Source organism: Dasypus novemcinctus, chromosome 25, assembly GCF_030445035.2.
Source record: "Dasypus novemcinctus isolate mDasNov1 chromosome 25, mDasNov1.1.hap2, whole genome shotgun sequence".
NCBI lineage: Eukaryota > Metazoa > Chordata > Mammalia > Cingulata > Dasypodidae > Dasypus > Dasypus novemcinctus.
In genome coordinates, this window is record NC_080697.1 from 18,167,495 (window position 1) to 18,180,925 (window position 13,431).

At 40.8% G+C, this 13,431-nt stretch overlaps 1 protein-coding gene across 1 annotated transcript in view; it reads left to right on the forward strand.

Moving 5' to 3' along the window:
• SPATA31H1 (SPATA31 subfamily H member 1) overlaps positions 1-13,431 on the forward strand; it is a 72,178-nt gene that overhangs the window by 42,018 nt on the left and 16,729 nt on the right. Inside the window, 3 exon segments of the mRNA XM_071211866.1 lie at positions 12,060-12,141; positions 12,735-12,772; positions 12,924-13,066. Of these exon segments, the coding sequence (XP_071067967.1) occupies positions 12,060-12,141; positions 12,735-12,772; positions 12,924-13,066 (263 nt within the window).

The window sequence follows — 13,431 nt, forward strand, 5'->3', positions numbered from 1 at the left end:
ATTTAGGACCCAAGTGCATCATGAATATTAGATATCTTTCTTTAAGAAAACCTCAAAACCACAAACCATAAGGGGAAAAAAATCCAGTACAAGACTCTCTTACATTAATTTGGAACCATGAAATGACAAATCTGCCACTCACCCCAGCCTCAGAAAACCATAAGGAAAGTTGCTTTGGTATTGGAAAGTTCAGGGGGCTGGAGGAAAGTCCCTGGGAAGCTGTAATTACAAGCTGATTAATACGTAATTGCAGCTCAAATTCACATCATCTGGATGGTCCCTCTAAACCCACAAGCCACGATCAAGGCTCAATGGTGCTGTAGCAAATGAAGCAAATGAAGATTGAGAGCTGACGGCTAAGGGGTGTGGAGTTCTTTTTGGAGTCATGAAATTGTTCTAAACATTTTTTGTGATGATGAATGCACTGATTATATTAAAAGCCATCGATTATACACTTTGGATAGACTGTATGGCATATAAATATATCTCAATAATACTGCTTTTAAAAAATAAAATAAAAAAAAAGATATTGGAGAATATGTAAGTTCATAGAGACAGGAATTAGAATGCAGGTTGCTAGGGTAGGGGGCAGGTGGAATGGGGAGTTAATGCATAATAAGTGTGGGTTTTTTGGGGGGAGATGGGATCATTTTAGTAATGAGTGGAGGTGAGGTTACTACAATGCTGTGAGTGTGATTAATCTCATTGCACGGTATGCTTGAGAAGTGTTGATGGGAAAGGTTTATGTTGTATTGATGTGGGCTATGGGTGGGAGGCTCTTTGTCTCTTCAGAGATAACCTAAGCTGTCTGTCCTGACTTGTGGGTGTGGGACTGGTAAGAAGCTGCAGTCCTGCCCTTGGTGACCGTGGCAATGACTCCAGTCCTGGGAGGCCATTTAGCAATGCAAACTCTATGTACATACCAGTCAGTCCAGGGAAACTCTGATGGTGGGGATGCCGAAACTTAAGGGAACTTGGACTTGACCTCAAATGGGAAATATAATATAGCCTGTGCATAAATACAAAATCATCTAATTCTGTATTCAAGTGTGTCTAGTCTCTAGAAATCTAGTTAAGTGGTATGGGTTTTGAATGTTCAGAAAGGATGTAAGACTGAATGTGTATTCAAGGTTGCATCCAGACGGAATGTGGGCAAGATGCTAATTCAAGCTCACCTGAAATGTGGGCGATATGTTAATTCAGAACCTACCTGGTACTCAGGCAAAGACTTAACTAACAAAGAAAGTAGTTTTCTTTGATAAAAGCACCATTTGACTCCCCACCCTGTACAAAAGGAACTTGAAAATCTTGTTCAAGCCAGGGGTTTGAAACAGTAACCTCGAGTCCCCGGGGAGGTCAATAAATCATGTTCCCAAAATGAAAAGAAAGAAAGAGCAACTAGAGAGACAATGACAGTTAAATGCAATAAATGTTAAATTCCACCCTTGATGGAATCCAGCAAGGGAGGAGAAAGGCTCAACAGGACATGATTGGGATATATGAAAAACTGGAATATAGACTGTAAGCTTTATGTCAATGTTAAATTTCCTGAACTTGATAACTACACTTAAGGGTGGTTACACGAATGAATTTCTATTCATAATTGGATAGATATAGAGAGATGGATAGATAGAATGATATGGCAAATGTCACAAAATGTTAAAATTGGTGGATCTGGGTATCTGGAGGTTAGGGTTATTTTGTAGCTCTCTGTATGAGATTTGTATTATTTTTTTAACTGTCCTATAAGTTTGAAAGGATTTCAAAATAAAAAGTAAAACAAGCAAACGAAAACCCCAAAACAGAATTCAAAGCAGAAATAGAAATCCATAAATATAGTTGGAGATTTTGACACTTCTTTCATTAACTAGGAAAATAAGAAAGAAAAACGTCAGTTGGCCTAAATGATATATACTGAATACTATATATCCAACTTCAGAATACACATTCTTGTCAAGTATATATGAGATACTTAACAAAATAGACAAATTGCTGGACCTAGAAGCATCTCAACAAACTTCAAAAGATTGAAATCATTCAAAATATATTCTTGGGAACCAGATGTGTCTCAACCAGTTGGGTGCCTGCCTACCACATGGGAGGTTCTGGGTTTGGGTCCCCATGCCTCTTAAAGAAGACAAGCAGATGCTGCATCCACCATAATGAGCATACCCCTAAACAAGCAGATGCCACAAGCCAGCATTCACCACAGCCTGTGGGGAACTGATGTGGCTAAGGACATTGGACACTCACCTCCCATAGGGAGGTCCTGGGTTCGGTTCCCAGTGCCTCCTGGAGAAGGCGAGCAAACAATGAGCAGACAGATAAAAGAATCATCTGGGGGTATGTGTGGATAAATAGACAAAGTAAATGACAAAACCTTAAATATACATTCTCTTACCACAGTGGAATGAAGCTAGAAAACAATAACGGAAATATAAGTATAAAATCCCCCAAATGTTTGGAAATTAGGCAATATATTTCTAAATAGTTTATGCATCAGAGAAGAAGTTATGATAGAAATTAGAAAAATTATTTGAACTGTATGATGATGAAACTACAACATGTCAAAATTTGTGAAATGCAGTTAAAGCCGTGCTTAAGGGAAAATTACAGCCTTAGTGCATGATGCTATTTTTTTCTTCTCTTTTCATTTCTTTTCTTTTCTTCCCCTCCCCCTCCCCCACCCTCACCTTGTTGTTTTTGCTGTCTGTGTCCATTTGCCATGTGATCTTCTGTATGTGTTTCTCTTTTTGTCTTCTCTTCTTGTGTTTCTCCTGTAGGATTCACCGGGGTTCAATTCTGGGACCCTCTGATGTGGATAGAGGTACCCTGTCAATTGCGCCACCTCAGTTCCTGGTCTCTGCTGCGCTTTGCCTTGACTCTCCCCTTCATCTTTCTTTTGTTGCCTCATCATCTTGCTGTGTGACTCACTTGCACAGGCACAGGCTCACCACGTGGGCACTCAGCTTGCTACATGGGCACTCGGCTCACCATGCAGACACTCGGCTCACCACACAGACACTCGGCTTGCCATGCAGCCACTCGTGTGGGCACTCAGCTCACTGCATGGGCACTCATGCAGGCACTCATGCAGGCACTCAGCTCACTGCGAAGGCGTGCTTTCTCTTCTTTTTCACCAGGAGGCCCCAGGGATAGAACGGTTCTCCCACATGGTAGGCGGAGGCCCTATCACTTGAGCCACATTTGCTTCCCTGTGCATGCTTTTAAAAGACTGAAAACCAGTGATCCAAGATTCAATCTCCTGAAGTTAGATAAAGAACAATTTAAATTCAACTAGGTTAGAAGAAAACAAACAAATCAATTAAATAGAAAACAAACATACTTTTACCACTGCTATTCAACATTGTACTGGAAGTTCTAGCCAGAGCAATTAGGCAAGAAAAAGAAATAAAAGGCATCCAAATTTGAAAGGAAGAAGTAAAACTTTCCCTATTTGCAGGTGACAAGATCCTGTATGTAGAAAATCCTGAAGAATCTACATGAAAGTTATTAGAGCTAATAAACTAATTTAGCAAAGTGGCAAAGTACAAGATCAGCAAACAAAGATCAGTGATGTTTTTATAAACCAACAATGAATCATTTGAAAAGGAAACCCTGGAAACAATTCCATTTGCGAAAGCAACTAAAAGAATCAAATATCTAGGAATAAATTTAACCAAGGATCTAAAGGATTTGTACATGTAAAACAATAAATCATTGCTAAAAGAAATTAAATAAGACCTAGGGAAATGGGAAGACATTTCATGTTCACAGATTGGAGGACAATATTGTTAAGATATCAGTACTACTCAAAAGTGATTTACAGATTCAAGACAATTCCAATCAAAATTTCAGCAGCCTCACAGAAATGGAAAAACCAATTATTAGACTCATATGGACAGACAAGAGGCCCCAAATATCCAAAACCATCTAGAAAAAGATGAATCAAGTTGGGAGGACTCACACTTCCCAATTTTAAAACTTATTACAAAGCTATAGTAATCAAAGCAGAAAGGCACAAGGATAGACATATAGATCAGTGGAATGAATTGTTCAGATATAAGCCCCGCATCTGGGCCAACAGATTTTTTTTAAGTCAGAATATTCATTTATTTTATTAGCAACAGGCCCTGTGATTGGTTGCTGGGGTTACAGGAAAGAACTCAGGAGACATTGTCCCTGCTCTCCTGAGGTCACAGCGTTGAGTGTGAGATGGGCAGAGTAAAAATTTCCCATGGTTTCTGTAACAATTTACCACAAATGGGGTGGATTAAAACAATTGAACTTCATTTTCTCACGGTAGAATTCCAAATGAAGGTGTTGGCAGGACTGCGGCCCCTCCGGAGGCTTTGGGATAATCTTTCCTCACCTCTCCCAGCTGCTGGTGGTGCCAGGAGTCCTCGGCTTGTGGCTACATCACTCCAGGCTGTGTTTCCATCTTCACATCTCCTCTTTGTCTGTGTATCAGGGTATTCATTTGGAACCCACCCAGATAATTCAGGATGGTCTCATCTCGAGATTTTAACTGAACTACATCTGCAAAGACCCTTTTTCCAGGGATTGGATAAGGATGTATCTTTTTGGGGACCACCATTCAACCCATCATGGACAGTAAACAAGTAAACAGGCAAATGAATGAAACATCAGCACTTAGTAATAAAACGTCCTGGTATGGTGGGCATATTTTTTTTCTACCCACATTTTCCCTGAGTGTGTGGCCCTTTGGAGGTTCACTTTCCCCCCCAGGATCTCAATTCTAAAAACCCACCTCACATGGGCCTTGTCTCTTTCCCTTCCACACTCATTTTTCGGTTTTCTCTTTATTTTTGGCCCCTGCGGGTTTTGCTCATTCTCTTGTGAGGCATTGAAGTTTGCATTTAAAAGATGTTTTATTTTCATCAGCACTTGAAGGTGTTTTGTGATGAGATTGTTTTCAGATTATTACAGTCTGTAATATGTGTGTATCATTTTGAGATAAATGTATAGGAAGATCATTTGCAAGGCTGTTAAGCTGTATTTTAGCCTCAGTGTTTCTTTTACTTCTTATTTTTAACCAGTGGTCCGTTATGGACACAAATAATATCTAACTAAGCATAAAATCAGGTTAGCCCTGCCGCCGTTGGCTTCTCAGTCACAGGGCATCCAGCAGCTCCTGCAGATGGAGAAGTGAGCCGCTGAGAAGGTGACCCAGGCTTGGAAGCAAAAAGAACTGGAGGCTGAAGCAGGCCAAGGCAGCTCAGGCTGAAATCGAACAGTCCCGCCTGCAGAAGGAGGAGTTCAAGGCCAAGGAAGCTGCGGCTCTGGGATCCCACAGCAGTTGGGCACTGAAGCTGAGAAGGAGACCATCCTCCAGAACTTCTTCCAGCAGAACAGGGAGGACGTCCTGGATAACCTCTTGGCCTTTGTGACATCTGGCCAGAAATCCATGAAAACTACCGCATAAATGGATAGGGGAGAAGGAGTGCCTGTTCCATGGGTGGGCATTTTAGGTGGCCTCACATGGAAATATGAAGCTTGAGCAAAGCTCGAGTTATATTCTTGGGGAAAGGCATTAACTTATTTCTCTATTTTATGTAGTAGGTCCTTTAACTTTTTGGTGAGTAGCAAACCTGGATTCTTTGAACAGACTTAAGAGCTTATCCAAAGAATTTCATCTTTTTACCTCCTGTTTCTTATAAATTTAATGGGTATATGTCGTCTGTTTTCCTTTGCCATTTAGCTCAAGCTACATATGTGGCAATATTGGCTTTTTCTTTCTTAGATCTAGTACCAAAAACCACTTATTTGAAGAAAGAGAGGGGTTAAATATTTTATTTCCCCAAGGCTTTCTTAAAGGTCAGGCTTTACCTATGAAAAAGTAGTAAATAGTCATTTGTGATGTGTGTGAAGCAGCAGCCAACCTTAAAATAGTCCTTTCTGGCTAAGGGTTAGAACAATGAATACTAGAACAATTGAGCTGCTTTTAGTTTCTTTTAATAAAAATTACTAAATAGAATTCAAGAACTTATGACATGTTATTGCTTAATGTAGTGGTAATCATTTAAAAGTAAAGATTCTTTGTCATGCAAAAAAAAAATCAATTTAAAGCTGTCTAAGGTCAAAAATACTTCCTTGGGGCCTTAGCACCAGCCCTGACCCTGGCGGGCCACCCCAGACTTGACCGGCCGCGCAGTCCCCCAGCCTAGTGCTGCTGTCGGATGCGAGGGCTGTGTTTAAGTAAGAAATCTGACCTCGCTGGAGACATTCAAGCAGAGGTTGGACAACCACTTTTCCAGATCGGAAAAGGAACTCCTGCATCAGAGAAGGTGACTAATACACGTATGAAACAAATATTGCTGCACAAATACCAGCATTGGATCAGACAAAACAGTTGAAAGAATTCCTTGGAACCTACTAAACTCACAGAAACCTGTTTCTTGGACTTTGTTGAAGACTTCACAGCAAGAGAAGTAAAACCTGAAGAGACCACCTGTTTATACACATTCTTATCCTAGCTACATTTTCTTTTTTCTTTTTTTTTTAAAAGATTTATTTATTTATTTCTCTCCCCTTCAACTCCCAGTTGTCTGTTCTCTGTGTCCATTCGCTGGATGTTCTTCTGTGACTGCTTCCATCCTTATCAGTGGCACTGGGAATCTGTGTCTCTTTTTGTTGCGTCATCTTATTGCATCAGCTCTCCATGTGTGCAGTGCCATTCCTGGGCACTCCTTACGTGCATCAGCGCTGCGTGTGGGCCAGCTCCACACGTGTCAAGGAGGCCCGGGGTTTGAACTGTGGACCTCCCATGTGGTAGGCGGACGCCCTATCCATTGGGCCAAGTCCACTTCCCTACATTTTCATATATTTTCAGAAAACATGTGAAACTAGCTTGGAAATGTTTAATAGTTGACCATTATGTTCCATTGTAGTCTGGGATTATTTTGTTTTTGTTTTGTGTTTTGTTCAAAGGCCAAGTGTCAAACCTAAATGATTTTGAGTCAGGCAAACAATATATAATTTATTTTCGGCCATGACAATATTGGGTAGTTCAAAGTTTTCTCTTGTGATAAGGGTAATCAAAAGTGAACCAGGGAAGCGGACTTGGCCCAATGGATAGGGCATCCGTCTACCACATGGGAGGTCCGCGATTCAAATCCTGGGCCTCCTTGACCTGTGTGGAGCTGGCCCATGTGCAGTGCTAATGTGCGCAAGGAGTGCCATGCCACTCAGGGGTGTTTCTGCGTAGGGGAGCCCCACACGCAAGGAGTGCACCCCATTAGGAGAGCCACCCAGCACGAAAGAAAATGCAGCCTGCCCAAGAATGGCGCCGCACAGAGAGCTGACACAGCAAGATGACGCAACAAAAAGAAACAGATTCCTGGTGCTGCTGATAAGGATAAAATTGGTCAAGAAGAACACACAGCGAATGGACACAGAGAGTAGACAACTGGGGTGTGTGTGTGTGTGAGAGAAATAATAAATCTTTAAAATAAAAAAAAGTGAACCAAAAGGGAAGCGGGTGTGGCTCAAGCAATTAGGCTCCTGTCCTCCATAATAGGAGGTCCAGGGTTCAATGCCCAGGGCCTCCTGGTAAAGGTAAGCTGGCCCGTGTAGTGAGCTGGCCCACACAGAATGCTGGCCCATGCAGGAGTGCTGCCCTGTGTAGGAGTGCTGGCCCATGCAGAGATCCGGTGCAGCAAGATGACACAGCAAAAAGAGACACAGAGGAGAGACAATAAGAGATGAAGAGATGCAGCAGATCAGGTAGCTGAGGTGGTGCAAGGGAATTAATTCTTTTCTCCCACTCCAGAAGGTCCCAGGATCGGTTTTCAGAGTTGCCCAATGAGAATAGAAGCAGACACAGAAGAACACACAGCAAATGGACACAGAAAGCAGACAACAGGGGACTCGGGGGGAGAGGGGAGAAATAAATCTTCTTTTTTTAAATGAATCAAAAGCGAAGCGGGTGTAGCTCAGTGGTTGAGTGCCTGCTTCGCATGTATGAGGTCCTGGGTTCAGTCTCCTGAACCTCCTTAAAAAAAGTGAACCAAAGTTAGTGTCTTAGGGCTAAATGAAATCCTGAAACAAGTCCAAGTATTTATTCTAGTTACTGTAGTAAATGCATAAGTATACCAAGCAATTTGGTAAATGCAAGTAAACAAATAGCTATTAATTAATTGGCTTATGAATGGATCTCATTTGTAGCAATCTAAACTTGTACTTAAAAGAACACTAGTCTGGGGAAGTGGATACAGGTTCAAGCTATTGGGTGCCCGCCTACCACATGGGAGGTCCTGAGTTCAATCCCTGGTGTCTCCTAAAGAAGATAAACAAGACAGTGAGCTGGTGTGGCAAGCTGGTGTGGTGAGCTGGCTCGGCAAACTGCAGCACCAAGATGTGCAATGAGGAAACACAATGAGGGACACGGCAAGCAGGGAGCAGATGTGGCTCAAGCGATTAGGCAACTCTCTCCCACATAGGAGGTACCAGGCTTGGTTCCCTGTGCCTCCTAAAAAGAAGATAAGCAGACACAGAGAGCACACAACAACAGACAGAGAGTAATCAGTGAGTACAAACAACTTTGGGCAGGGGCACATAATTAAATAAATAATAAATCTTAAAAAAAAAAAAAGAACACTAGTTGTATTAGTCAGCCAAAGGGGTGCTGATGCAAAGTACCAGAAATTGGTTGTTTTTTATAAAGGGTATTTATTTGGGGTAGGAGCTTACAGATACCAGGCCATAAGTCATAAGTTACTTCCCTCACCAAAATCTATTTCCCCGTGTTAGAGTAAGATGACTGCTAACATCTATGAGGTTTCAGGCTTCCTGGGTTTCTCCCTTCCTGGGGCTGGCCTTTCTTTCCTCTGTGTGCTTACTTCCTGGGGCTCCAGCTTAAGGCTTCAGCATCAAACTCCAAAATCAAAACTCTAACATCAAAAACCCCTAACTCTGTCCTTTACCATGCCTTTTATCTTCGAGTCCCCACTCACCAAGGGACGGGGACTTAACACCCTACTGACACAAGAATCCAATATAATCTCAAACTGCTACACTAGTCTACATGTTTAAATTTACCAAAGTGATTTCTATGTTGAGTCATGTTAATGGAAAGTAGAAGTGTTGTTCTGCTATGATAATGTTTTTTGTATAATTTCTAATTTGTAAGCCATTAAGTCACTTAACTGGTACTATCATTTAACTTATAGACTTCTATAGACATTACTGTCAATAATTATGTCTTTGAAAATACAAAAACAATATTAACAATGCTATCTTTAAAGTTGAAATGTTGAAACATATATAATGAAACGTTTAACACAAAATATATAATTCTTAGTCAATGGAACATGAAAGAATAGATGTTCCATCTTAAAGTAAACCTCCAGAGATTTATGTATTTAATACTTTGGGCCATTCACATGATTTCATGTCAGTAGGATCACACAATATTTGTTGTGTGGACACACATTAGGTGTAGACACCTAATTTTGCATTGACAACATAAGAAATTTTTGTTGTTGCATTTTTAGTAACTTAAAAGAATTTAAAAAACATATTCCTTAAATAAAATACTAGTATTATAAAAGAAGGCATTTCCTGGGAAGGGGTTGTGGCTCAACTGATAGAGAGTCCACCTACCAAATAGGAGACCCAGGGTTCAAACCCAGGGCCTCCTGACCCATGTAGTGAGCTGGCCCATGTGCAGTGTTGCTGCGTGCTAGGAGTGCCATGCCATGCAGGGGTGTCCCCTGTGTAGGGGAGCCCCATGCGCAAGGAGTGTACCCCACAAAGAGAGCCGCCCTGCACGAAAAATGCACAATCCGCCCAGGAGTGGTGCCACACACAGAGAGAGCTGATGCAGCAAGATGATGCAACAAAAAGAGACACAGATTCCTGGTGCTGCCAAGAATGCAAGTGGACACTGAACACACAGCGAATGGACAGGACACAAGAGAGCACACCATGGGGGAGTGGGGGAAGGGGAGAGAAATAAAGAAAATAAATCTTTGAAAAAAAGAAAGCATTTCCTAAATGAAATACTAGGAAAATAAGCTGAAAAGGTTTATTTTAAATTAAGAATAAAAACTATATTGTGGCTTTATGGAGCTCATACATCAGGTCAAAATACTTACAATGTATCCAACCTTTTAAAGAAAGAATAAGGTAACAGTGCCTGCCCTAAAGACTGAAGAAACTAACCTGACACAAAAACAATGGTCAATTTGGTCAATTAACAACCAATAAATTTAATCAAATCAGCTACTAAGATATTTCAATTAAAATGATTGGCCTTATGGTCCCACAGACTTAACCACAATTGAGATGGCTAAAGAAGTGTACTCCAGTTGACAGTACAAAGTAATGAAAATTGGGGATGGTTACAGAGGGGTGTAGAGAAAATTGAGAAAACTGGGTAGAAAATTATCAAACTTGGATTCATAGTATAGTGATCTATGGAGTTTTTAAAAATATGCCTGGGTGACACTTGAAGAGATTGATTTAAGTATTTTGGGGTTTGGTGGGGATTTTGAGGATAAGCAGTGGAGTGGGTGTATCTCAATGGTTGAGTGTGAACTTCATATATGAGGTCTTGGGTTCAATCCCCAGAACCTCCTAAAATAAATAAAGGAAGGAATGAAGGGCAAGGAAAAGAAAAAGGAAAAAGAAAAGGAAAAAAAGAAGGAAGGAAGGAAGGAAGGAAGCCAAGATTGAGAACTGCAACATTAGAAGTAAAAATATAATAGAACTATATAACCCTTAAAGAGCTAATTAATCGATTTAGGGCTACACAGAAATAATGCTGTTATTCCCTTTGAGGGAGGGAAAAATTTTAAATCTAAGTTTGAAATTTTTGGTTTAATCATCTCAGTATCTGTACCTTATCCACCTCTAAAGCTACCTGAAGAAATAAAATGTAATAAAATAAGTATCTGTTAAAGAAAGCAGTACCGCCACTGCTAGGGGTATTCAGCTGAGTGATAAACTGCTGAGTGACAGTCATGAGTGTACTTCTAAGATTTCCACCAATCGTTGTGCAGGCTCTTTTGATATGCTCTTGGAGATTTGATGTCTTGGTGCAAAGAGAAGAAATAATGATTTGTTTTATTTATAATTGCAACAAATGTCATGACTGCCTTTGAAATGACTTGAAACATCTTTGAGAAAAACTCAGGAGTTCACCGCAAGCTGGGAAATTCCGACCTACAGGATAAAATTAAAATTCCATTGTTTGGCATAAGCTGGATTCTACATACCTTTTCATCCATTTCTCCTACTACTTAGCAGAAATGCACCCAACGATCATGCTGATTTTCTCAGTGATGTTCCCACTTGCCTGGAGTGCTCTTTCTTAAAGGGAACCTAAAACTGTTCTGCTGATTCTTCCAAATCCAGGACAAATGGCATCTTCTTGAGTAGTTCTTTCCTTCTCTCTCTTTTTTTTTTAAAGATTTATTTATTCACTCCGCCTGCCCCTTGCTACTTGTGCTCACTGTCTGCTCTCTGTGGCCATTCGCTGCACGTTCTTTGTGTCTCCTTGTCGTCTTCCACCATGGGAAAGTTCTTCAATAGCTTGAGTCACCTCAGCTCCCTGGTTTGTTGTGTCTCTCATTGTCTTTCCTCTGTGTCTCTTTTCTGTTGTGTCATCTTGTTGTATCAGCTCTCCATGTGGGCTAGCTCACCTTCACCAGAAGGCCCCAGAAACCAAACCTGGGACTTCCCATAAAGTAGACAAGAGCCCAATCACTTCAGCCATATCTGCTTCCCCCTCTGTATTCTCTTAATGCTTATATTTCTCTTACAGCATTTATCACATTGTAGTATAACCTACCTGTTTCAATATCTATCTTCCCTACAGATAGGTTCTAGAATGCAGGGATCGTATTTATGTTTGAGTCCTACACAATACCTAGTACTTAGTAAGTACTCAATACATGCTTCATGAATAAATGAATGAGGGGGTCATGGAAGCCAACTGTGTCAATACCTGTGTCCGTGACGTGAGATGTGTTCTCAGTAAAGTTTCCAATCTGGAACATAACCTGATTTTTTTTTTTCTTTTTGTGTCTCTCTAGACTTCAAAGCAGCATGAATTGAAAAAGATTCAGAAAATCACAGGTCAGAAAAATCCTATTCTTTATTCTTCAACGCCCCAAGGTTAATGTCCAATAAACTGTGGGTCTGCTTTAAGACTCAAGCCTATATGGCAGGTGGAGGGAGGTTGAAAAAAGAGGCTGTAAACAGAAGTATGCCTATTCTTTCTAGTATCTCCACTTCCAAAGAGATATAAGCTGCTCCATGATTCTTTCCATGCTTCCTTTCCTCATTTCCTCTTGTACAAAGTCCAAAGTATTGAGAAAGAAACTTGGTAAAATTGGGGAATAGAGAAGGGGACTATCAAGAGTTTGGTGAGGAAAGTTTCAGTACCCTGTTTCCCCCATCATAAATACTGGATAAATTCTTCAAAGGAACAAATATGGATCATGACCTCTGTTTCCCCCATTCCAACTCTCTAATACAATGATTATTCTTGCTCTTTCCAATGGTTTATATTCACTCATGGTGAACATGGCATAGTATAGTTAAAAAGAAACAAACTTGAGACCTGAGTTGTCTGAGCTCTGCCACTAATTATCTTGATGATCTTGGGCATGACTTCCCCTTTATTTCCTTCATTTCAAAATGAGAGGGTTGGACTAGGTAATATCATTAATCAACGATACTAATAGATTCTTTACTCCTACTCCCAGCTCCACAGCGGGAAGAAAATCTCAGGATGACAAAGTGAGTAATATCTGTCTTCATTGTGTCTATTCTTTCTCCCTTCAGTCTATCCTACTGATAAACTCTGTGAAAGTTGGAAATAAGATAACCCAGGCTCTGTTTTACTTCCCTCACGATGATCATTGTCTCCTTTCTAAGTCTCTCATCCTTCCCAGTACTTTAATATCACTTTAATTTCATTGACATACTCTGTTGTATCCAGATTTTCAGGACTCTCTGTGGGCTTGGCCGAGGAATATGCACTTGGATCAATGAAGAAGAGTCTTCAACAGATCTTCCATCACCTGGAAAGTGCGAGGTCAGGGAATAGTAGTTTCTGGGCAGGGATTGGAGATGGTAGAGCTTTTAAAAGAGAGGGCGGGATGGGAGCAGATGTGGCTCAAGTCCTGCTTCTCTCATGGGAGGTCCATGTTCAATCCCAGGCCCAGGTACCTAAAAAAAAAAAAAAAAAAAAAGGGAAAGGAATGAGGAAAAGAGGGTAGGAGGGAGTGAGATAGTTAGATAGAGTTTGGGCGATGGAGAAAGTTCTAGGTTCAAAGGAAGTTTATGAAATGCTGGTCTTGGGATCATTTCTGACTGGAATGGGAACAATTGCCTCCCTTTGTCCTGGGGGAGGAATTCTTTCCATAAGTAATTGATGTTAGAAGGAAAATTGCTTTGTTT